The 27,095-nt window shown below is 44.1% G+C and overlaps 1 protein-coding gene across 1 annotated transcript; it reads right to left on the reverse strand.

The window, feature by feature from the left end:
* LOC135391674 (DNA excision repair protein ERCC-6-like) lies at window positions 1-27,092 on the reverse strand. The gene is made up of 20 exons (XM_064622012.1): window positions 26,907-27,092; window positions 25,297-25,691; window positions 23,676-23,796; window positions 23,502-23,604; window positions 20,946-21,413; window positions 18,728-18,869; window positions 18,456-18,602; window positions 15,974-16,126; window positions 13,967-14,102; window positions 13,706-13,876; window positions 12,845-13,021; window positions 12,671-12,787; window positions 11,788-11,883; window positions 11,489-11,707; window positions 8,316-8,426; window positions 7,968-8,182; window positions 6,451-7,145; window positions 4,612-4,743; window positions 2,601-2,802; window positions 1-927 (listed from the first exon to the last, which is right to left on the reverse strand). The coding sequence occupies exons 2-20, from the start codon at window positions 25,671-25,673 to the stop codon at window positions 459-461; spliced, it is 4,251 nt and encodes a 1,416-aa protein (XP_064478082.1). The 5' UTR covers window positions 25,674-25,691; window positions 26,907-27,092; the 3' UTR covers window positions 1-458.
* Between the last annotated feature and the right edge of the window lie 3 nt (window positions 27,093-27,095).

The following is a 27,095-nucleotide window of genomic DNA, read 5'->3' on the forward strand; positions in this document are numbered from 1 at the left end:
TTCGTTACATGGCATACACTAATTCCTTTGATTTTATTTTTTTGTGAAAACAATAGAACAATGGTACAATTTACTGCAAGCCATCTTTCACCAGCCACCAAATGTTGAAGTATCTTTTGCAAGTCATTGGGCCAGTTGTAGTGGTCTCGCGTCAGCTCGTGTAAAGCGACGACTCTTCATTTTCCGTTTAATTTATTAATTCGTAATTTAGTAATTAAAAATAAATAAAGCACTACACCAAAGTGCAGTACCAAAGTGTAGCATGAAACTTCTTGAGTGTCAGCCGCACAAACTGGGAAATGCCTACTGAGGATGGGAAGGGAAATGAATCATTTCCCAAAAAGCACCGGAAACCACTTCCAAGGAGGGACTCCTTGAAAACTTGCATATGTACATATTCAAGTGTACAAGTTACCAACATCTTGTTTCCTATAGACAGTACATTTTCTCAGCTTCTACTATCTAAACTCAGCCTTGAGTCTCCACACCCCTTCCCCGTCTGTCCGACGAAAGAAGTCGCACACCTGTCCGAGCAGTGCCTTGAACACCGGAGCCCCGCCCGCTGTCCTAACCCTCTCCGTAAACGCATCCAGCACTTCCCTCGTGGTTGCCTCGCCATCCGTAGCAGACCCGAACGCGACGAAGTTGCGCAGGTCTTCCAGCAGCTCGTCTTGTTCGGAATTTGGTCCCTGCCGCGCCGAGGTGCTGGGGAGGGTGGCCTGTTCGTCTTCTTGTGTCTCTGGGTTACGTGACCTGATGCGTGCCAGTAGATCGGAGGACGATGGCGCACCACTTTGTTTATCGCGGACTTCCTGGGTAAAGGCTCCTGGGCATGTGGACGCTTTGGAGCGTCCCGATGAAGAGGTGGTTGTGTGTGCCGGTGGTTTTGTTTGTGCAGCTGGAGCCTTCTTCTGGCCAAAGCGCAATCTGAAAAGGATTGACAAATTGAGGAGGCGTGAAGCTTGAAGAGTGTTGTGGTAGGATTTAGTGGTGATGTGTTACCCTACACAAACTGCAGTTACAGGAAAAGATTAGAAAACTATACAAGAATTTGCTCCGAGATCGAACGGTGTTGGCGCGCTGCGGGGAACGGAAAACTATCATAGTGTCGATGCGTCGTCTGCTTTTACACGTTTATTCAGCACGTTCCACACGTTTATTGGGGAACCGAACAGTATCGTACCACCGCGGCACAAGTGATCTTCTGGTAAATATACGCAAGAATTACGGAAAAGAACCATCAACTCTGAACAACGGCCTGTGTGTTATCCACACTAGAAAGGCGACAGCGTTGCCCCATGTAGGTCGATCTCGCAGCGAATAGGAACAAGCATATGCGACTGTGGTGTAGCCGACAGTTCAAATCCCCTTGAACTTGCACATTTGCTAGTGCATTTGGGAACGAAAAAATGAGGGTGAAATCCCCTTCCCCGTGTGAAGTTCCCACAGGACCCCTACCTGTTACACCTACAGGCTGTGTCACTGGTATGGGAGCTAGCATTTATAAAACAGCCAGCTGTCATGATGGTACGGTATGTATAGAAAATTACTTTTGCTGTAACTAGGCCTATGTCTCTTGACGTAATCACAGTGTTACGATAATGGCACAGGGGACATTCAGAACGTTCTGATGAGAAAAACATAAATTACACGCAAGAGCCTTTATTTGTATCTGTTCGCAGCTGCTGAGGAAGATCTGACGAAACACATATGACATCAAAATACAAGACCAACTGTTTCCATGCCCCTCAAAATTGAAATAGCTCGGCTTTTGAAGAGGGCATTTCACTCCTTCGCTAAGCTGTCATGTCGAAAACAGCAAAAATGGGAAAAGGATGCTGATTCAACACCAGCAAAACATGTGGTTACAACACGTTACAGCGTGGCAGACTCTATGCCAGTGATGAAAGAAGGAAGTCAGCCTGAGAACATCAATTCCCATTTATGTCGGTGCTATGGAAAATAATGGGAGTTGTGATAGACAATCACACACTAAGCTCATGTGCTGTTATCCTTCATTTTTATCATTTACAATTAGTGCCTGAAGTTTTGGGGAAATACTTTTTTATAAATTTGGAGGATAAAAATCGGGAAAATAAACATGTGCACTAGATTGATGTGAATTCGGGTGAAAAAACTTCCAGTATGCTAAATTAGGGGAGGAACTGGGTTCAGTTACTCAAACTAACTGTAGTGGTTTGGTACAAACGGCAATGTAACTACATTTGCTGACAAATAACTATAAGTTAGTGCATTCCAACAGACATCCCAGTGAGGACAATTTGCCAGGTAAAAATGGGATTTCACCCTAAGGAGGCAACCTTCAATTCAGGGTGCAAATTTGGGGAGGAATCGGGTAAAACCCTAAACCTTCAATCTCTATTTACAATTTCAGATATAGGAAGTGTTCCAGCTCAAAAGCGGCATACCTTCAATTTGCTGTGTCCCACGAGCATGCACAACAGATATTATCTTTCGGCAGTTCGGCTCAAAGGACTTACACAGAGTATGTCGGGGTCCTAATGGTACGTGATCATATCCCAATTTAGCTGCCGTAGCCGGCCCCAGATCCACTTGCCCTAACAGAGACACAAACTCACTTTGTCCCAGGTGGAGCCCCCGAGGCACCATGTGACCCTGTCCACGTGGGAATACCAGAGGTAGCACCAAGACACCGTCGCCTGGACTCTTTCATCTTCCGGATGGCTTCCTTGGCCACACGTTCTGCCTCTCCTTCCACCAGAATGTAGTCAGGATCGGCAGATTCCATGATGGTATCATGCCGCATGGCAGAGTGTACTCCTGCACAGTGCAACATATAGTCCGACTTTGGTCCTGTTAGTTTCGGTTCCTTCAATGCTTGACCTGCAGCTTTCAGGGCAAATATGGCCCCATGAAAGAAACTCGGAGGTCTTCTTTGCACGAAAGTCATGTAATATAATTAGAGCCTAAAGTTTTAGGGTTTTACCCGATTCTTCCCCGAATTTGCACCCCGAATTGAAGGTCCACCTCTTAGGGTGAAACCCGATTTTTACCCGGCAAATTCCCCTCACTGGGATGTCTGTAGGAATGCATTAACTTACTTGTTTGGCAGCAAATGCAGTTACATCACCGTTTGTACCAAACCATTACAGTTAGTTTGAGCAACTGAGCCTGATTTCTCCCCGAATTTAGCGTACTGGAAGTTTTTTCACCCGAATTCGCATGAATTTAGTGCACGTGTTTGTTTACCCAATTTTTACCACCCGGATTTAGAAAAAAAATATTTCCCGAAAACTTCAGGCTCTAAATATAATATTACATCCATCACAGCCACGACTGTGCTCATTTGCACAAGTAGAGGGTGGGCATATCTACTCTACTGCGGCTATTATGACTGAGTGCTCCTCCGGGCCTACAAGTGGTCTGAGGTTCCAGATGATGCATGTTGAGGCTGCATGCTCGGTTTCAGTGTGACTCACGATGCTAAGAGAAATACTTCCACCTGTCAGGTTTTGGCTGAGTGGACTGTAATAAGGAACCCTCTAAAAGACAGAGCAAAATAAGCTCTGTTCAGAGTCCTTAAAGAGGGAAACGGCTATTCATGCATTTGCTGATGCGGACCACAGCCATGACAGGGGAAATGCTTTCCAGCATCTTGGATCTTGTTTCTGCAAAGCTTCCGAGAGCTGACAATGTGCTGGATGTCACAGACATGGGAGACCAGGTACTTGAACTATGACTAGCAGCTGCATACAATCAAAACTGCTCTTTGATTCTTTGAGCACCACAAGGACACGAATAGTATGTGTTCCACTGGTTGTGCACTCGTATGCTTGAAAAAACAGAAGTTCAACATCTTACCAAGTGGACCTGGTAAGAGCCTTCTTCCAAAAATAACGTGTAAAATGTGCTTGAACAATGTTCCCTATTCTGTAGTAAGTGATAGCTAGAGCCTGAAGCTTTAGGGTTTGACCCGATTCTTCCTCGAATTTGCACCCTGAACTGAAGGTTCTTCCTTAGGGCGAAACCAGATTTTTACCCAGCAAATTGCACTCACTGAGACGTCTGTAGGAACAAACACTAACTCATTTGACTGCAAATGCAGTTTACATCACCTTCTACAGCAAACCAGTACAGTTAGTTTGTGTAGCTGAGCCCGATTACTCCCCGAATTTAGCATACTGGAAGTTTTTCCACCCGAATTCGCATGAATTTAGAGTACATGTTCATTTACCCGGTTTTTACTCCCCGAATTTAGAAAAAAAAATATTTCCCGAAAACTTCAGGCTGTAGTAATGCATAGGGTTTACACTGGTACATAGTAGATGCCTTTTGTATGTGTGGCAATTTTCTGTATGATCAATATCTACGGGAAGAGTGCTGGTCACTTTTACAAGGGTCAAAACAAATATGTGATTTCCACAAGACGCAAGGAAGATGGCCTCAACAAGCCCCTAGACAAACCCTAAACAAGATTTTACACTTTTTCCATGCACAGAAAGGAGAAAGTAGTAGTCTCAGTAGAGGAGCAATTAAGATAATGACAAAATAAGCCTGGGCACAGTAGGTTACATGGAGCAAACATATAAGATTACTCTTGAGATGACACCATAGAGTTCACCTTCCTACCTGATTTCTTGAAGAGTTTCTGAAGAACGTAGTCATTCTGTCTGTCATCGAGTTCCTTTTGCTGCTCTTCACTTACTGCTGGCTGGTAGGCTACCTGCTTTACTACACACTTGATCTCAGCGCCGTCCACCACTGTAAATGGTACCAATAGGTGCTTCCATTATACGTACAAGACCAACCTAGCAGAACCTCGATATAAGGAAATTCACGGGGACTGCGATTTCTTTCGCTTGCATCGAGTATTTCATTGTACAGAAAGTGATGAAATTTCAAAAGATTTAGATGGCGAATTTAGAAAGAACAATCAACATAAACGTGTATATACTAGGGGTGTGCGAATCCGAATATTTTAAGTCGAATCGAATATCGAATCGAATGAGAGAAAAAGTTCCGAATACCTAATCGAATATCAAATATTCGTGCAAAATTTACAATATGTGACCTTCGCACTAAAAGTTTCCATTTTGTAGCCCATGGCTTTAGCGTAATTTTTCTGGCATTAACTGTCACACGAGAGACATGCAATTCTTCTGTTTAAAGCCCCTGCTCTTTAATTTTACATGAGAGTGCTTCCTCCTTTTCAGGTGAGCCTACACTTACTGGAGTACTGGAGTGGTTACCTTCAGTAGCATGTTATACCGATGAGGCTGTAATTGTTTCAGACAACCACAGGCCATTTGTGAAACAAACGAATTGGCATCCTGCCTCAGCTTTGCCATGAAAACCCTTTAGTTTCTTTGCACTCGCCCTACGAAGTTGCACTACTCAAATTTTCGACGTAAAGGACATCTTTAAGACAACCTTCTTGTTCGTGGGCTGTAGTCATTATTCAAGAGTCCTAACTTTTTAAAGGCAACCTCACAGACATCAAATCAAAGTCCCTCGTCGGCACCGCTAAACTGCATATGAGAGGGGCGCCACCCCTTCCACAGACGATGTCAACAAAACTAACTTTGGATAACGTTATCTTAAATGAAACACCATCCCACCTGTGTTGGTCCTGCAGCAAGAGCAATTTCGTAAAGCAGGCTTCACCTCATGCACGGAAGCCCACTTTTGGGTTGTGTCGTTCATATTCGTGGAATAGTCGAATATTCGAAAAATCAAATATTGGATATTCGATTCGCGAATCGTATAGTTTGAGCGTTTGATATTCGATTCGAATTCGAGAATTCGAATATTCGCACACCCATAGTATATACTGTAGAATTTTTATAAGACGCTCACAGAACTTCTTAAGAATCTGTGCTGGAGAGCCTTATGCATGATGTGTTGCGTTTTGGGATAGTACGGACACTTTTCCGGGTCGCTATGGATGATACAAATGGGCGAGCCGCCGTGCATGCCGCACACATCAGTCGTACTTGTGCCAGAAACTGCACTCCGTGACCTGGATGTGCCGCGTTGGCCACCTCTCCATCTCCGGGTACACCGGTACAGCGTAGCCAGCTAGCCACCGAAATATGGCTGTGGCACCTCAAGCCCGATAGGTTAAAATTGCCGTGGGCAACGATTTTTTGCCTTGCTGATGATTGAGGAGATAGGCCGAATCGGAGCTAGAAGCTAGATATCTAGAGCAAGATAGACCGAACTAGGAGCATGCACTCGTCACTGCGCCACAGAGGCACACGTTTTGCTTGTTTTTTTTACCTTGAGGCATGTGTTAGGGATGGAGTAAATGCTGTTTTGGGGAATTTTTGTTTCGTTGTATCGAGGTGTCGGCTTAAAACTCTTTCACTCTAGCAGAGGGAAATGCCAATCATTTAGTTATATCGCAAATTTCATTGCATGTATCGTGTTTTGCCGTAATGAGGTTTGACTGTGCAACGACCATCTCACCATTCTTCTTCTTTTTCTTTTTCCACCTTTCCCTTTTCTTCTCTTCATCTTTGGGCTTTGTCGGTTTCTCCATCCGGCTTGCCCCGGTGCCGCCTTGCGCTATCCTCTGACTGAGCCTCTTTGCAAGCTCTCGCATTTGGTTTATCTTCTCTGGACTGAGAAGGGACGCCTTGGTCTCCACATGGCTTTCATTCATTTCTACTTTGGGACCGTCATCTTCGTTTGCTTTCACAACTTCTACGGGCATTTCGTTATCCTGACCCTCCAACCTGTCCTCTGAAGAAGTTTGCTGACGAACTGCAGATGACTCCCGATCGGGGGGTGACAGCTCATCCGGAGTCGAAGGCCCTATAGGGAGCTGGACGCCTGCATTAACTTGGTCCGAGTCTTGCTTCTCTTGTCTTGTCTCGTGTGGCACTGGGACACTAGACAACCTTAACTTAGTGTCGCTGTGTAGTTTTAGGCACGGTTTGTGCTTCGAACGATGATTGAAGTTGGGCTTGTTCTTTGACTTAGGCTTAGAAATCGGCCGGATGTCTGAACCAGTGCCTGCGAAGATGGAGCTGGTCTCTGTTCGTTTTTCCATTTTCTCGTCTACCAGCGAAAACAGTTCGTGGAGATCATTCGTTTTAAAAAAGCGTCGCTGTTTCGGGTCTTTGAGGACACGATTTGTCAAGAACTGTTTGAAGATTTGCCTAAAGGGTGGAGATAAAGAGAAAAGCATTACAAACTGCACAGTAGCAATGAAACAGATAGTAAAAGAAAAAAATGTAAACATCAAGAATTAGGTGAGGCAGGTCACAAACACGGACGACACAAACACGTAAGCCTCCAACGCCCAAAAATCAATCAAATCAAGCAACTCGGGGGGAAAAATATTCAGGAAAAAAAGTTTTTCGGGAAAAAAATTCCTGATTTGTTTGCTTTCATTGATTCTTGGGCACTGGAGGCTTATGTGTTTGTGTCGTCCATATTTACGGCCTGCCTCGCCAAATTCACGTTGTTTACATTACTTGTTCATGACACAAGTCTAATTCCTTGTGCTATGGAGATGAAACTGGTAAAATCTGTTTTAACCCCTCCTCTCCAATTTGTATCATTATCACTTCGGTAAAAAAAAAAAACGAGCTTGTTCAAATGCAAATTCAGCCAGCAGTACGTGCACTGGAGAACAATGAGCACTGCACACTGCGAACAGCCGCTCAGCATATCGTACTCATCTGAAACGTGAGCAGATTTTTTTTTTTTTTAATGTTGCACCTGAAAATCTACTTTTTCCAGTTGATATCACCAAATTTTACAGCTCCTAAAATAAAAGTCGATTCCTATCCCAATTATAAAAACCAACATAAAACCCGAATACACGAGGGTGTACAAATATTTTGTTAGTCTGTGGATGGAAAAAAAATACAAAATTTGCAAATGTGATAGCAAAGAAGTTGTATTAGACTTTTGTTGAACAGAACAGTATGTTGCCATCTAACAGAAATAATGTAAGCACAACAGTACAACCCAACCTATGGTAAATCTTCTCCTCTATCGTGCCGGCTGTGAGCAACCGGTACACAGTGACATCCCGCATCTGGCCTATTCGCCAAGCACGTTCTCGAGCCTGCGTATCTGTGCTAGGGTTCCAGTCGGGGTCGTAGATAACAACACGATTGGCACCAGTCAGGTTGACTCCAAGCCCACCAACGCGTGTTGTCAACAGGAACACAAAGATAGATGTATCCTGTGCGAGGGAGATAGTGTTACGTTGTAAATACTTCTATCAATCGCACGTGGTATTTTTATAAAAAAAAACTACAGATGAAAGGAATCCTTCCAAACTTTTGCTTCACAACACTAGCACTGCAATGGCTTACTGAGTTGAACTTATTAATGGCCGGCTGGCGAGAGCCAATTGGTGTGGAACCCGTCATGGTCAGGTATGTGTAGCCTTCCTGCTGTATGAACTTTTCCAAGATCACCAACATCTGCAATGAGAAAAACACATAGTTTATTCCTGCATATACATGCTTAATGAATTCTTGCGGCAGCTCCATTTCATCTCAGGACTACAGCTTTTTGTCAAATCATCTCCATAGGAAGCTCAATGGGTAGAGAATGAATGCAGCTTTGTGTTTCTGGGTTGAACCTGGTAATATGTACCTATCAACAACCGAGATAACGACCACAGCCAAGTAAGTTACTGTTTGTAGTAACTTGTAAGTAACTGTAAGTAAGTTACTGACTTTTTTGGGTTATATTTTTCAGCAACATTGGGGGGTAAATATCGGGTTATATTTTGCTTCAATAATTCGGGTGTAATCGGGCTGAACTGAACCTGATTCAACACAACTCTGGTTGAATCGGATTGAATCCCGTGTAAATCTTCGGTTTACTCGGCATAATACACATGACACACTAGTAGACACAGAGTATCAATATTTAGTCCACGCATCTAAGAGGCGGCAGGGTCCCTGTTTCGAGTTTGTACCATAAGCGTATATTTATTTATGCATCTGCAACACAGTTTCCAAAGTTTTGTGTTGACTTCGGATCCCCATGGTACAGCAGCGTTCGGAGAAATATCGGGTTAAGCTCTGTTTTTGTCGATTGGAATCGGGAGGTAAATATCGGGAGTAATCAGGTATAACCAGGCCCAGTTAACCAGTAGATAAGTATAACCAATAGGCCCATGTATAACCAACAATAAAGTCAGGCTAAAAAGAAAGCAATTTGGGCTTATTGGTACTTTGAATAACACATCATATGAGAGCTTTGAAGACACAGATGAAAAGGAGACACAGAGAATGAATGGACAGACTACAACAACACATGTACACTGTACACATAGTTGGATTGCTAACCTTGACCCCAGAGGAAAGATGGTGTCTGAGGCAGAGTGTGCGTTCAAAAGATTTATAAGGAGAGCCTGAAATTTTCTGGAAATATTTTTTTCTAAATTTGGGGGGTAAAAATTGGGTAAATAAACGTGTGCTCTAAATTCACGCGAATTCAGGTGGAAAAACTTTCAGTACCGTATTTACTCGCATAATTTGCGCACCCCCACTCTCCCACTAAAAAAGTCGAGAAAATAAAAATTCGCGTAATTTGCGCACCTTTACTTTCGTGTGCGACATCATCACGTTATCTCGCGACTGGTATTTATTTAAGGTGTAAGTTCGGATGGTACGGAGGTGTTATCTTGCCTTTACGGATGATACGAATGGGCCGAGGATGCGACAGAGGTCGTTCCCTCGTGAAGTCATGGGGCACATGCTGCTCCTTCTTTCGAAAAGGGAGGGGGATCCTCACCACGAATTCCCTACATTATGTTGCGCAATGCAAGCAATGAGTCTCCCTTTGGTGGAGGAAATAAGATCAAATGGATTACACGGCCCCGAACCTTATCTATGTTTTGACCTTTTTACCCTCCTCACAACAATAGACTGCGAAGATGTGTGACATCACACTGGCTTAGGAAAACAACGACCCGAACACGTGGGAGGAACATATCGGAAAACTTTGGCAACATTACGCGTCAGCATTCCGCAAGGCAGCTTCACCTAACGCATGCGTGCTTTAGGAGGAGCTCGCTTTAGAAAAAAGTGTGGAAAGCACCTGCTGGGCCTTTTGAATCATCTCGCAAATTTCGGCAGCCTTGGCCAAAGACGAAGAGATAAAATCGTTACGAACGACCTCTTTTACTGACAGTAATGGAAAATGAACAGTCACTGTCTATTTTCTTACCTAAATTTTTATTTTGATGCAGTTTTTTTTAGTACGAAGGTTTTCCGCTACCCTGTGGGATTCATATCATCGAGATTCTACTGTATTATTCACCTGAAGGCCCACCTTTTAACAGAAACTTAACATATTTTAACATTTTGCACATGTTTTTCAAGTCGTCTGGTTAATGCCTGGCGTTATTTGCGCACCCTCAACCTTTGCGTCATCTTTTGATAAAAAAAAAGTGTGCAAATTATTCGAGTAAATACGGTAGGCTAAGTTCGGGGAGAAATCTGGCTCAGCTACACAAACTAACTGTACTGGTTTGGTACAAACGGTGATGTAACTGCATTTGCTGTCAAACAAGTTAGTGTTTGTTCCTACGGATGTCTCAGTGTGGGCAATTTGCCAGGTAAAAATCTGGTTTCGCCCTAAGGCAGCTGTGAGGTATCTGGCATTCGAGCCCAGCCGTTGACTCATCTTCACACCGCGTCTTCGCATGGCGAGTTCAAGGCTTTCGCGTCTCATATTCCCACCCTTGTTTATCTTTCCTGGCGGGCTTTGTCTAGAGTCAGTCCGCACTTGGTACTCGTACAATAAACAGCTATCTTATAGCGGCAGCTCGACTTAGGTTTTTGTTCCTCTACGGAGTCTAACACAAAACAGCAGCAACCTTCAATTCAGGGTGCAAATTCGGGGAAGAATTGGGTTAAACCCTAAAACTTCAGGCTCTATTTATGAGTAGGCCCTGAAGTTTTCGGGTTTTATATTCTTCCTAATTCGGGGGGTAGAAATCGGGTCAATAAATTGATGTCGAAAATTTGTGCAAATTCGGGCAGAAAAATTACCATCAGACTGAGTTCAGGGAGAAATCGGGCATTATTGTAGAATAAACGTTCACTGTACCGTTTATCCAGAGTGCCAGAAGTAAGGGGCAGTCGCATATTTTGTGAGAAACTAGTATGTTGATGCCTTGAGGTGCCTAGCCTAGGTGCAGTTTTGCAGGTAGAAATCGGGTTTAACCCTAGATAGGTGAACCTCAATTCGGGGTGCAAATTCGGGGAAAAATCGTGTTTAACCCCCAAAAAAACTTCAGGCTCAATTTATAAGCAGTGTTTTTTTTGTGTGTGTGTTTTTTTTTCTCCCAGCGAACATTGTTGGTAGTGTGGAGCCTACCTACGTTGGAGCCTGCGCACGTGTGCATCGGCCTCGGCTTTTCGTCTGTGTCCTTGAAGCTCCTATACGTGATGCATTGTTAATACTCGCGCAAACTTTGAATCCACAACTGCCACTGTTTCTGTTTCCCAGACAACGTTATGTTTACCTGTCTGCTCTGGGTGAAGAGCAACACACGATGTCCTTGACTTTTCCACAGCTTGAGCAGTGATTGGATGACAGCCATCTTGCCTGAGCGTGAGGGGTGCCCAAACTTTGACTCTTCGGGAAGAGAGCTTACATCTGTGTTTGCAAACACTTTGGGTCCCCCGTCATAAAGATCAGGATGATTGCAGATTTTGCGGAGGTTGATCAGTCCGACAAAGATCTGCGAGCATCGGGATTCTGACTTAAAACCTTGTAGCCTCTGACACGGCGTAGAAGGTCAGTACATGATCATGAGAGTACCTGTAATCTGCCATCGATGATGTGAGCTATCTCGGGAGACGCCAGATAATCCTTGTAGAGCTGCCTCTGGTGTTCGGTTATGCTGCAGAATAAGACCTGCAAATACATATACAAAGCAAACCAGTGAGTCCATTTCAAGAGGCTTGTTGGTTGGTACTCAAATTAAGAAAAGCAAGTAAGAAAAAATACTGGACGAATAAAGCGAATAAAAAGACCTGTGAGCCTGTGAGCATGTGGTCTAAGGACATCATTTGCTGTGCATTTTTTCAAGTTCCCCAGCCATTGCACGACCCCCCCCCCCCCCTCCTCCTTCTGACCCACAGTTTGAGAAACACTGGCTTAGTCAATACATGAGCCATCCAAACAAAATTTTCAGTGTCAGCCAAAGCAAGCAGTTCCTTATGAGACTCTTTTTTTTTAGCAGACATCTAGAGGTGGGTAATGTGTTCAAAGGCATGTGTCCCAGTGTAAGGAGTCATCTATGCGCAGCATTCGTTTTCTGCCAGTAGGAACATCTTACGAGGCAAAAAAAAAATGCAAATTAGGCGAATGCACCTTTTCAAGTTAGGGGCTTTTCAATACACTGAAAACACAGCGGGCTAAACAGAAATTTTATAGCTGTCTGAACTACTCCAAAGTATGAAATATCCGAATTTGAACTAAGGAGAAACTATGGTAGTATGCAGTTAAAAAATACTAGGTTTCTTTTTCTAGTATCACATAGTGCTAACATTCACAATACAGTTTCGTAGCACATTACGCAACGTGGTTCTCTTAAAACGCTTTTTCTTTCAGCACATTCTGAGAACCTGAATCATAAACATCATAAACAGAGAATCAAATGCAGTATGCAGTACACCTTTTATTAAAGTATGCATGTTACCTGCTCATTTTTCCCTGGGAGCTGCAAATGACCCTTGACATCCTCTTTCATCCTCCTCAGCAAGTAAGGCTTTATTGTGTCTCTCAAAACGGATGCACACTTGTAAGCTGTTTTCACCTACATCGAAACATTTTTCTGCAAAAACCTAAGGGCAACAAGTCTCGGATGCGTTACCTGAACATCTGTGGCATTGGAGTAACCCCCTTGAGTTATGGGTACCGCAAACTGCTGCATAAATACTGGCAGAGTGCCCAGTTTGCCAGGATACACAAAGTCAAAGAGTGACCACAGCTCTCGAAGATTATTTTGTATTGGTGAACCCGAAAGAATGATCCGGTGTGTCGTACGGAACTGTAGGAGACAGGAAGCAAACACGACAACTGTAATGAGAAACCGATGGCGTGGACGACAGAGGCTGCACATCAAACTTTAAGACATATTGACAAGACAAGACATATTATATTACGACTTTAAAAGAGCACGGAAGTGGCATTTAACGTGGCTCGAGACCCTGCTTCATCTGTGAAGCTGTCCACAATTAGTCACCATGCAAAATACCTTCGCTGTGCGGCGTATTGTCACTGCGCAATAAAATTTACAAAAGACAGTCGGGAGAATGCAGTCGCGGACGAGAGACACGAGCCCCACATGACGTAGAAACTGCTGAGGACCTTCTTTCTTTGTTCCTTCTTCTCGGCTCACGCGCTGCTTATACTCAGTAAGGTCTCTCAAACATCTGAAAATTTCTAATGCTCAACGCACGACTTTCGTACAGTTTTACAAAGTCGTACATTTATATTACTATCATGTTTACCCACATAAATAATGCACTTCCAAAAGCATATAACCCCATAGAAATCTGCCTCCCGCTCTATGCCATGGTAGCAGTCGCTGTGATGTAGAGCCGGCAGCGCTGCTTAAGCTAAGTTGCGTGCAACACGTGGAAAATTATGCAAGCGCGTTAACTATGTGAGTAAATATGGTATATCGTCCAGAGGTGAAAAGTGATCAAGAGCAAATGATACGGTAACGAACCTGCTTGCACGCCAGAGTAGTTTGAGCATCGGGGTTACGAATCTTGTGGCCCTCGTCCAGCACTATGTAATGCCAGTTATGGCTCAACAGCAGAGGCGCACAGTTGGAGACACCAGCGTAAGAAGTTATCAGGACGCCATTGTCTTTGTTGAGCTGATGCACCAGAGCTTCCTGAAAGGTGCACATCCAAAAAGTAACTCTCAGGAAAACTGTAGGTATCCAATGTTATTAGAAGAACTGTCATCGTTCGATGCACACAACCTTTTTGCCGGTGAAGGATCCGGAGAGATGAAGGATGGCCACGCGTATGGGGGGATACCAAAGGTGGAACTCCCTCACCCACTGATGCATTACAGTAGTCGGGCACACCAACACCACAGGACCCATGCCTTCGTAACTGCACATTAAGCAATAGTATTGGGATCATGGTGACAATGTGAGAATGAACATTGCGGCAAACGAATGGAACAGCACATCACGGAACGAACAAACGGCAAAGGCACAAGAATCACAGACAGCAGATACATATATCCTAACCCTCCCCTACAACCCCTCAAATGTTTGGAGACACTCCCCTCCCTGTCTGTTCTGTACACCAGCTACAGGGGGACCTTTATTATTTCACCCTACTTAGATCGGACTTGCTACTATACTTCCATAACAAAGATGACTAAAGTGCAATCCCGTTAATTAGAAGTCTCCTAATTTGAACTTCCGGATAATTCAAACTGACACTCAGGTCCCCTCCAACTCATGTGTATTTTAATGGGGGAAAATAGCCCGGTAATTTGAGCAGATGAATGAGCAGAATGGTCTATACAAACGAGACTGCCCGGTCGCGCCTAACTACAGCCCGGAGCGTGTGGTTGCGCACCAGCTGGCATGCTGCTGGCATTTCAGAAACATGTTAACTTATGAGCGAACCTTATGGAGTTTAGGTGAGGTGAGGTGAGGTATGTAACCACATAATGCGGTAATGAATCCTACATACTTTGTGTGTCCTGGGTATCGATCCATTGATTGGCTTACTAGTTAGCTAATTAACAGTTAATTGTTAGCCTAACTAACAGCTAATTATTTAGCTATTCAGCTTACTAATAACTAATCAGTTAGCTAATTAATTACTTGATTCAATTAAGTATCCAGTTAATTAACCGACTAATTCATTTACTATCTTGTAATTAACTAAATAATTAGCAAATAACTAATTTTTTGCACATATCCAGTTAGAACATTCATTGAGTATTTAATTGATGGATAGATGTGGTTTCATGTGAAACCGCATATGTTACCTTCCATGTAGTTCTGTACATGTGTGCTTTCACAAGCTGCTTAAGAAATTTATGTGCAGGGTGGTACACTGGCTGCCACTTAGAGATCACATGTTCTACCTCGCATATATGTAGTAATAAAACCGCCGTCAAAGAAGGAGCTCCCTCAGGCAACTATGCCACGGTTGAGCCGACCGTACAACAAAATGCGCAAAATGGTGTTTAATATACGCGTAACAAAATTACGGCAGATATAGCTGTGCAGAAACGACATTATGCATTTCAACGACAATGTGCGCAGCGCTTTCTGTTGTTTACTAAGACCATCACTTACAGAGGCAACATGTGTACCAGGGGGAAAAGGAGCAAGGAACGAATCACCGCAATGATGTGTGCAAACACTGGCATGGAACGACACCGCATACTCGTGGTTGCCAAAGCAAGTAAGCCTCACGGTTTCACGAAGGCCGAGACACTCCCTGCTGTCTACACAGCCAATATTTTTTCCCGATTGGGTTTGTGAAATTCACGTTTGGGGATTTCGCGACTGTCACACACGATCTCAGACTCGACACCGGACACAACAGCAGCACACCTTGTGCTGTACTCAACTCTGGTTATGAAATGCCTGCCAGATGTCCCCTAATCCATCTATTCATCCATCTGGATAAGTGAAGTCAGTTATTACATATTTTTCAAGGTAGTTCCTGGGAAACCCTGTCCAGATCTGGAAACTGAGGCACAGAAAGAGTGAAAACAAATTACATGGACTGAACCCTGTCCCCATGCTTTTTGTCCGGAAAGCGTGGGATCCCGGTAACAGCTCCACTGTATATTTTAACTAACATAATTGATGCACTGTTTTTTGCCAGAGAGCGGTTGTGTTAACTACACAAGGATAACCAGTGCTCACACTTTTTTGGCACCCATGTTGGGTGGGGGGGTTAATTATGCGAGTAAGAACGGTAGCTTTGAGAATGTCTTAGACACAACTCACGTATCTCCAACTGTCTTCAGGCGGCTCTGTCGTAGTCCAGCAAGGAAAGCAATAACTTGAATGGTTTTGCCAAGCCCCATCTCGTCACCAACTATTCCACCGCAGTTCTGCTGGTGCAGTTCCCACAACCATCTCACTCCTGTCTGTTGGTACCTGAAGAATTGCGCATTAAGTGGTCAAAAATGTGTGTTCTATTTTTCATCAATGTCACGAGACAGCTTTGAACAAAAAAGTCACATTGAGCAGCAAGGTAGCTCAAGTAACATACTTTACACAGCAGTCAAGATGCAGAAAATAAAACTCGGAAAAATCGAGGACAAAGCACAGAACCAATAAAATATTTAGTTGCATTGTAAGTACACGTTTTATCCAGTAGGTTCATGATGAGGAATGTCATTTGCATTTTTAATGACATGCTGCTACGAGTAATGAAATGGTTCTTTGTATTGATAGATAAGGTTTGGGTAACTAAATGAATAAGTTTTTATTTTCACTTTTTTTTTTACTTTCATTGTTAGCGCCGCGAAGCAGCTGCGGCTATGAGCAGAGTACAGATGTGGACAGATGGAGAGAGGACAGCAGGAAGGAGAGGGGGACAGGGGGGCTAGTATGCGTCCTAGGCCGACATCAGGGGGAACTGTGCCGACTGGAACGTCTTCGGAAAACCCAGGGAAAACCTCAGAGAGCACAGCCGGTGGTACGATTCGAACCCACCACCTCCCAGTCAGTACAACACCAACGAGCGAGACGCCTTAACCCACTCGGCCATGCCGCTGGTAAATAAATAAGTGATAATAAAAATTGCACTAGGGTTTGTAATATACTGACTTAATATGGCTAAAACCCCCAGTGCAGAGACGAAAAGGATGACAACGCAGGCACTGAACAGACAACCAGGTTCCATTTTGAAACAAATGTGGCTTAACCTTAATCATCTTACCTTCAATCATCTCCACCCTTCTCTTGCATCGAATACTAGCCAGTGACCCAGTTTTGCTTTCCAACAATAAATTTTTCTATTTTATTACGAGTGACGGTTTCCTGATACACTTATATCATTCGACTAATCTGCAATGCTCCCTGATACAACAAACTACCTCGTTCTCAGTCCTGAACAAGATTCTTGTTTTGTTGAAAAAAGTTTCACATCCAGTGGTGCATTTTTCGTCCTTGCACTGGCGGTCTGAGTGATTTCAAGTTAGTCCTTTTTAGTAGATAAAATCAGATGTGTCAGCTGTATGTAACCTCTTTTCATTGGCGTCTGTCATGTGATGTAGCTTATGTGTTCAGCTTACGTAGTCAGCCAACACACGTGGTTGTCTACTCTGCAGCTCCTCTGGAGGGCAGTTGAACGGTTGATCAGCAAAACACACATGAAGGCAAAGAGCACACAGGTGTATCGCCGAGTCCTGTCGGGCAGTAGTCGTCGATAGTCCTATTTTCTATCTCTCTCTCCTTATCTGTATTGCACTGATCAACGATTCAAGTACCCCCAGAGTGGTCACAGTGTAGCTGTAGCGAAAGTAGCAAAAAGTTACTCCAGAGTACTGAAAAGTGATGCAGGCACATTGGTTTCTCAAGACATGTCAACTTAATCACGAAATTTTTGTAATTTTTGCAATTTAAAAATCTCGTAAATTTTTGTAAAAATCACAATTTTGTAGAGCACTGCCAGGCTACGTTAACTTTCGGGTTTGACGTGAAAATTGTATGGCGGTCGGAAATGGCCTTGATTCTTAAAATCCAGGGATTTCAAAGGGTTAAGGGGACTGTCGCATCCATTCCAGTCGATTTCGAAACTATAGTGCAATTTTATTCCTCCTGGACCAGTGACCACGGTATCGAAAATCCCACACGAAATAGTGGAGTAGTTTGACTGCTATTCGACGGAATACATGACAAGAGCAGATGCCGGATGTTGAGAGTATGCAGGAAATCCCTGTCTAGAAAAAAATGTGAGACCATCACTCCCTAAGAACCCATGAGGGCACGACACTGAGAAAAGAAATGCCGCGACCGTGCAGGCGTCTCATAGAGTTACCGGGCGTCTGGACGGAGCCTTTCCTCCTCTGCGCGATGCCCTCTCACTCCTTCACTTACGGCATGACGTTACATCACTGGAGCTTCTGCAGCCACTGAAGCATACTTAATATTTGTTGATCTAATATCTAACCATGTTTCGGATTAAAACTTTAGCCGTGTTGGTTGTCGGCCGATGCAGAGCGTAGTAGTATCGGTTTCATAGATGGGTTTTCTGATGCAACCGTCCCTTTAAGAGGAGCAACAGCCACTTTTAATCACTGCATTAGATAAAAGAAAAATCATAAGCCACGCCAACATCAAGTCTCCTAAAGTACACTTAGTATACATACCATGAAAAAAATATAAATGGGTTGAAAATAAAATTCCAGACAGTGCATTGTTATTAAATATGTAACTTCATAAGTAATGTGTCATAGTAGGTACCACAATACTAGTTTACCTGTACAACTTATTCCAGATGCTAGATGGAACACGGAAGTCATCGTCTACCTCGACCGAGCTCTCATCGCTCTCATCAATGATGCAGGTGTCAGTACTCTCCATTATCTTTTTGTGCTTCTCACGCAACCTATGGTGTCTGTATGCCCTGAAATAGGCCAACAACATCATCTCAACGTTGGACACCAGTGCACAAGCACAGGAAAATGATACTGTTCCATATCTTTCAAATTTCTGTGGGCCATAACAAGAGACACACAATTATGCGCTCACTTTATTCTCTTAAGATATGCCTTGTAGTCACCGTCGTCAGCCAACTTCTTCGCTGTCTTCTGTTGACGATTTTCAATGTCCCCTTCTTTTCTTTTCTTGGCCTTTTTGCGTTTAGTCATCTCAATCGCCTCCTCCTCCTCCCCTGCATATTGCCAGTAAACAAGTTCCCCGATTGAAATTGCGCGCTTGCACCCACATAAAGCAATTCTTTTTAGCCAGTGCTGTCACTCATTTGAGGTAGGTAACTCACGTTTGCTAATGCTTTTTCAGTCATATACCTTTAGCATATACCTTTGTTTTCTCTTTGTGTGCGTGTGTCGGGGGGGGAGCATTTTCAGGTCGCTACCTAGCGACAATACTTTGTACTTCAGCTTACCTTAGTATTTCTGTACAAGCGGTGGACATTCCACAGATGTTTCATTCTGAGGTTGATTATCATCATCATTCTTCGCGTTTTCAAAGGAGCTATCGCTGTCGTCTGCTACGGTGGTCGTGCATACGCTTCTGCGCGTTCAGAATTCAAATTTCCATCGTCCAATCGTGGCGTGCCGATGAGTAGCGCCCCTGGCGGATCGTGCGGACGGGCTCCTCATAGGGGTTGCTGATTGTGACATGGTCGTTATAATCTAGTAGGTCGTGGCCATAACTATGTGCTGCGTAGTTTGTCCTGGGATAAACCTTCGTTCAGGTCATGAAAGGGGCCATTAAAGTGCAAAAACTTTGTACACTTTCACTATCATTCCCCTTCTCGAGAAGCGCCACAATGTGGAGAGGCCTTCTATTGGTCTGCTCAACCGATTGGACAAATCGTTTTGGGGAGTCCAATAAGAGCCTGCTCCTCATTGTCGTCCATCCTGAGAAAAAGAGGGAGAGGGAAAGCGAAAATTGCAGCTTCTTTCACTCATAAATCATGAATGGTGCAAAGGATCAATCCTGGGGCCCTATTCCGATCCGTGTCGGCAGTGCGAATGTGTCGCTTGGGAGCGAGCCTACGTAGCATGTGGCGCAATGTAACGCTAGCGATGAGAATTTGGTAATCCACGCGCTGCAAAGGTGTCACCTGTAAATGATGGTGTTGCTCGCGGCAAGGATAGCCTCGACCCTGATGTTAAGCGGAGCGAGTGCTGTCAAGATGGCTGCAAGTTAATTTGCCTGTCTCCTATCAAATGAGACGGCTTTCTTGAAACTGCTTCACCACGGAGGCTACATTTCACTATCATCCATATACAAATTATCAGCACAATACACAAAGGTCTGCCTAAAGCTTACGGATGGGTTCGGATATGGATGGGTTCAGAAGGGATATACGGATATACCGGGTGTTTCAGTTAAATCCCCGGGCTAAATAATTCGCGAACGGGTGCACCAATCCACAAACTTTCTTTTTTACAAGTATCTGTCCGATACCACCTACAAGCTGCACACCGTGTGAATGAGTGGGAGGCGCTCATTATTAGAATAAAAATGCAAATGAGTTTCGTAAAAAAAGCGTAACTTCTAACGCAGGGCGCTGTTGGCATTAAAGTGGGTACTACCCCATTTGGGACCTTCAGCGAACACCTTTTAGAGAAAAATCTGCCACCGAAGCAGGTCATTTGTTGCAGTAATTAGTTGGTTTCGGTTTACATATTTTGTCGCGGTTGGTCGCGGTGAAGCGCAAAAGGACGTATTTCATTGGTGTAATTCATTGGTGAAAGGACGTAATTCATTGATGGATAAGGGAGTGAAAGAGCGTCCTTTTGCACTTCGCCGCGACCAGCTGCGACAAAAATACGTAAACCGAAACCAATTAATTACTGCAACAAATGACCCGCTTCGGTGGCAGATTTTTCTCTAAAAGGTGTCCACTGAAGGTCCCAAGAGGGGTAAGTACCCATTTTAATGCCGACAGCGCCCTGCTTTCGAAGTTACGCTTTTTTACGAAACTCATTTGCATTTTTATTTCAATAATGAGCACCTCCCACTCATTCACACTGTGTGCAGCTTGTAGGTGGTATCGGACACATACTTGTAAAAAAGAAAGTTCGTGGGTTGGTGCACTAGTTCGCGAATTATTTAGCCCGGGGATTTAACTGTAACACCCGGTATATACGAGATATAAGGGAAGTTCGGTCCCCCATCCAAACCATCTCTATTTCAAGTCGACCATGTTAACGAGGTCCACATCAATGAGGCACGGCTGTATTAGGGTGGTTGAAAGAAATGATGACAAACTCACCTTGAAACATAGCCACAGAATCCTCTTCGCTGTCCAGTAACTCTTCAGGGTCAGGACGATACTCGTCCTCTGACGTACCGACGTCTTCGTGATCACTCAGCTCAGGATCCTGCCAAAACTGCTCGTCTATCAAGCTCCTTTTCGCTGCTGACCTCTTATTTGAAACTCTGCTAAAATAATTCGAAGTTGTTGTCCCAAGTTGCTCCTTTTTTCTCCTCTTCCGTTTCCTGAGGCCTGGTATTTCTTGCTCCACAAGCTCTTTGCTGTTTGACGTTCCCAAATGTCCTTCAGGCTTTCCTACAGGAGTTGGCTTTGCCTGCATTTGGTCACTTTGTTTACTCGGCTCTTTTTGTTTGGTGAATGTGCCGAAGGGTGTCATTTGCCCGGTGCGGATAAGACGTTCCTCTTCAGTCTCAACGTGGCCGAACATGCGCTCGAGGTCTAACATAGTGTCATCATCCAATGTGTCTGCAACGATAAACGGAGGTATGGTGAACCAAAATTGGCCATCAAAAATAATGTTTGAAGAATCAATGATGTTGCTATTAATGGTACTGTTATGAAATAACCTTGCTGTAAATGATAAAGGAAAAGTATCAGGACAAGAACCGCCCACTGGGCATCTCTGGACACCCAGAGGGCTCCACTGGGTGCAAAGTTCTTCTTCCGCCCAGAACAACAACCTCCGCTCGAAATACTGGAGGCTCTCGTCCTGAGACCCTTCCCTTAATGCTTCCTCATAAGATCTTCACCAGTTCACTGGATTTTCTACCTTTCTACATCCTCGTGAATTATGTATACTGGGTATCCACATAAGCGACTTAATCATGCAGAGATATCCGTGGAGGAGAGCAAGGAGGAAAGCACGTGCCCAGAAAACATTGTAGAAGAAACGCCAACAGTGCCCGAATGCTGCTGGAAGAATGAAAGATTTGCTAGAAAACGCAAAAATGGGCACTCAAAGCGATGGTGCCAGCAGACAACACAAGCAGATGAGCAGCGAGAGCAGGAATATTCTGTGCAAGTGGACATTATCTTCCAGTGGCACAATGCATAAGAAAGGAGGCAAGACGTAAGGCTTAGAAGGTGGAGTGCATGATCAACTAACTTTTGACATCGCTCTTTCCACAGTCATGTCTCTGCCGACATCTGTCACTGATAAGGTCGCTCGTGGGACACCTCAAGCAGTCTTTAAGTTAAGTGTCTTGTGAAGCTAGAAAGTTTACCTACTGTTCACTGCATACTTTGCTGCTGTACTTAGATAAATTTCATCGTTAATTTCTAACATAGCTTGTAAAGTAGAGTAATTTCAGAGTTAAGTCCTTTTGCTGTGTTAGCATGGTTTTGAGGGACATGAGCCAGGATGAAATCTATTCAGCCCTCCTCCAACATTAAGTAACAAATGAGGAATAACCAGATTTTTACCCCTTTCTATGTCGACTACCTCCCCACAACAAAACATTTTCTTGCTTTAAGGGTTGAAAAACAACCTTCAGAGGTTTACAATATATCAATGAAGTTTGTCTATATCAATACAAAAATGTTAGCAAATTCAAGACAATTATAAATGTACCTTCATGCCACTACTTCTCATATGTTGCATTAAACGAACACTGAGGTGAACCCAAGATTTTAATTCTTTTTCTGTTTCTCACTGCGGCATGTTTAGCAATGAATAAAATGAGCTCCTGTAAAAGAACGATGAGTGTAGGTGGCCTACAGAGCGAGGCCTCTATTGCGCACACCTTTAAAAAATTCTCCGCTCGTGAAAAGAGCGCATCGGAGAACAACGGAACGTAGTGACGTAACGTGGTCCGCGGGCACGTGACTCGTGATGTAGAGCGGCGCAGCTCAAGCAGGTATAAGCGGTACATGAGCTGAGAAAGAAACAGTTAAAAAAGGCATGGGCAACTTCCCCACGTCACACGAGTATCGTGTGGGCTGTCCGTGGAAAGAATCTGCAATTTACACTTTTCTTCTCCTTCTCAGGAAGGCCGGCAGTGTGGAGCGCTCTCTCATTGGTCTCCTCAAACGATTTGTCCAATCATCACGGGAGATCGTTTGAGGAGACGAATCCTATGGCTCTCCGCATTGTTGGGCTTCCTGAGAATGAGAGGGAAAGCGTGCATTGCGGTTTCTCTTGCTCACAAATCACGAATAACGCAACGGATTAATGTTGTTCCTTTTGTATAGGTGACAACGTAACAGCATTTTTTATTCCACGAGGATACATTTTTGCACTTTAGTGCCCCTTTAAAACTTCTGTTAGATACATTTACTATATCGTTTCCAATGGCACAATTTCCCCTTTTTTCAATCCAAGGGACGTGCACAGATAAAGCCCACTTAGGCCAAGGTCTGCTAAAACTTGAAGGTAACACTCAAATCTTTTTTTACAAACGTTATTTGGTAACATGATGAATGCTTCAGGGACAGTAACTCCCTGTAAGTTAGGGGGCTATTGATCTCGGTTCAAATGTTAATCGGCATTTGTGAAACAAAGCCTAAGGCTGTGTCGACGCGAGGAGTACATAACCCAAAAACGTCTGAACTCACCGCCATCAGACTCCACATCCGATGCCTCCCCTTCCAAAGGCACGAGGCCCAGCCTTGTGAGGAGTAGACGTTCCTTCGCTTCTAGCTTGTTCAGGGCTGCGACCTGTACTATTAAAAAATGACGCATAAACAATAATCGATATGACGCATCACCTAAAAAGTTTTCCCTCATACCGTATCTTCTTGTTGCTTGCGCACTGGATCAAAACTGGCCACTGCAATTCGTGACGCTATTTGAGCCCTCGTACCCGCTTGAAGTGTTTTTTCTAGACAACTGAGTCGCTGCTTGACTTTCCTGCAAAAATTTTACGAATTTAACCCTGCGACGTTATATGCTGAAGAAACAACCATTTCCTTTTATGTCCTCATAAGAGCAAGCCAGAGCGTGTAAGCTAAATATTTGTCAAAATTTTTGTAGGGGAATGTTATCCCCAACCAAGGGGTTTGGGTTTAAAGAGGTACCGAAACGATTCTCCCCTCAATGGACAAATCATGTAGATGATGCGAGCCAAGTCCAATGTTGATGCATCCCCGCATTGGGAAGTTATTGCGCACTGAAAAATCTGTCACTGCGAGAGGGGTGTCTTCACTCTCTCCCTCAGTCCCCACAAATATAATACGTACCATCATTACAAATTATGTATTAGAATTAGTATTATGTATTATCATTCTTCGTGGGAAGGTGCGAGGCATTCCCACAGTAAATATCCCCTCCTCAAACCGAAGACTTGCCCATTTAATATTGGGCCCTGTATATCGGGCTTCAGAAGCATACTTTTTCTAAATGTTATTACAAAAGTAGCATACTTCAGCGGCACGTTGGACATTGTGCATGGAGTACATGAACTAGAACATTACAATGTGTGCATTAAAGACACGGGGTTAGAGGTGGTTTCTCAACCTCTTTAAAGGAGCAGTGAATGCCCTATCCATAAACTTTTCCTTTTTTGGCTGTGGTGAGCTGTACAACCAACAAAATGGGAGCGTTAAATGGCAACTCCAGAGCGCAAGTGTTTCGTACTCTGATTGTTAAACGACGAAGCTCGCATTCCGAGTTTCGTACGCGAGCGCACCCTTCGCGCCCCTTAATTTTTAGGGTGCATGTAAAGGGGGTTTCATGCACCGTCATGTGACCACTATTCTCCTCTCCACGAAACAGCAGAAGGAAGGAAGGTGGGGGACGCGGACTCTGAGAAACGGAGAGGGAGAGGGGGCTTCCCAAGAACTCGAGCGCAGTGAGCACCTTCATGTAACGTTCAATACCTGCCCCGGGAGTTCGAAATTCGAGGCGCCAAAGTGGGAGTAAGCGAGCACTTACTTAACGCGTCCTATATGTTCTTGTATGAGAACAAATACCGTAGCCAACCTGTAGTGTGCGTGAGTTATCTTTGACTTACACGCCCTCTAGAATACCCCACCCACCTCCCAGGACCCTGCAGGAGGATGAACAAGGTTGACGTCACTCTGGTTGACGCTGCAGAACATGATGGGTGCGCTATCAACAGGCTCAGAGATGGCTGCTTGCTACGTCACTGTACACCGTGCTCCATGTCAACGGCGAGAGATCAGGCCACAGCTGCTCCATAGATAGCTGATTTTTCGTGGCATTTTGTTTAGATTGATTTGAACGGTGATAAGATGCCATTCCGATACAAGAGCACCGTTCGTTTCTGACAGACTGGCTGACGAATTCAGCAGGGTTTCAAACAATGCTAAATGTCATTACACTGCTCCTTTAAAATGTGAGAATACATCACCTGTATCAGATTGTACCACATCCTTGCGGATCACTCACTCAATTTCCTTCCTCACGCCTGCAAGTTCCTTCTCCCATTTCTGCCTCTCCCCTTCTGCAACAGCCTGATCCATTTGATCCAAGATTCCCCTCTCCAGGTCCATCTGGTTGTACACCGAGATGCCCAGCCCCCGCAGCTCCTCTGCTTGCTCCTCTTCGGGAATGGCAAGTATCCTCGACGTGTCCACGGTGAAGGTAGATGACGAGGAAGAAGGACCGGGAGCTGGGCTGGGTTTATCTTGCATCTGAACATCTTCCCCCTGAAGAAATTCCTGCTCGGCAAACTGGGCTTCTGAGGCAGATGAAACACCCTGTAATGGTGTCTCCATGTCTGCGTTGCTGGCAGCACTCGTTGACGTTTGTGAAGCCGTATCCATGGTTGAGTTTGTTACGGGCTGAAATAATGGGAATGTTATATAAGCATGCAGACAGGCGACAAAAATGAAAGCTCTACAAAAATCACACTTTTTAGGCCTACAGTGGGGTTCCTGCAAACATATTTCCATAGTGAGTCATTCAGTGCAGACCTACTAAAATACTATGTGCCACTATCTTTGGAAAGGAAGGCATGTTTCATGGAGCTGCATTATATAAGGGTCAATCAAAGTTTATGTATGCATGTAATGTATATCTATGTATGTAAGATGCATAGAATATTGCACTGTTCGGCATTTTTGGTGTACAATATTGTACCATCGTCCCACAGTGGCTTATCTAGAATATTGGTGTGGTCTCTTTCAGAGAAGCTTACAATGGAAGTAAATTTCACTCAAGAGTGGAAAAAGTACTAACTACCCATGGTGAATAAGAGCGAGAACATGGCCTCTTTTCCACCTTTCCATTCTCACACCAAGCACACTTGGTGTGTGTGTGTGTTGCATCTTTCTGTTCCTGTCCATGTCTTTGAGCACTTTTCTCTTTTTTAATACGTCTTTGTTCACTACCTGTCACCGACTGACATTCACCATGACAGCTGCTTTCTGGTGAATTGCTCAGTACGTGGTTACCTGGTACGTGGTAAGAGTGATTTTAACAACACTCTCGTGGAGATGGAGGGAGAGATTCGAAAGAGAGAAGGAAATACATGGAGCCAAACTTTTGCAGCCTATTTGCTAGACACGGCATCATGGTTCATGAAACAGGCGACCACTGAAGTCACTGCCACCAAATGTCATGCATTCGATTCATGTAGTGGTTTCGTGATGAACACTGCAGATTCCGTAAGCACAGGAGCCAAGTTAAGCACAACTGGTGCCTTAAACAGGCGTCCGGGTAACGCACCAACAGCGCATTATCCTTTTCGTTCTTTCCTGGCATGTTAAAACGAGTAAGCTCGACGGTGTACAGGCACTATACAGTTACAAACATTTCCAGCAATGCTGGACAAAGTGTACGTGATGATACCATCACGTTCACTTTGCACAACAATGAGATCCAACAATCCAACTTCTGGTAAATAGTGAAGTGCGACAAACTCTTCCAGGAAAGTTAGCAGAAGACATCGTACACCCAAAAAGTAATTACTTCGATATCTGAATGCCGACTGTATTACTACAACGGCGAGGAAAGCATCTTTCCAGCTACCAGAGGTGGACATGATGTTTGTGTACCTTTTAAACGTTTCTACAAGTTATTTGCTGGTGTGAGATTCGAGCACGAATACTCAGAATGTCAGAGCACTGGTGTCTTGGAACACACTCGTACGATTTCTTCACGAAGCAACTGTTCCTGCTGCCTGCTGACAAACCTGCCATTCACAAACATAACGTGCGCTACGATTGTTTTGTTGGCTTCTGGAT

This window comes from Ornithodoros turicata, chromosome 4 (assembly GCF_037126465.1).
Source record: "Ornithodoros turicata isolate Travis chromosome 4, ASM3712646v1, whole genome shotgun sequence".
NCBI classification, from domain to species: Eukaryota; Metazoa; Arthropoda; class Arachnida; order Ixodida; family Argasidae; genus Ornithodoros; species Ornithodoros turicata.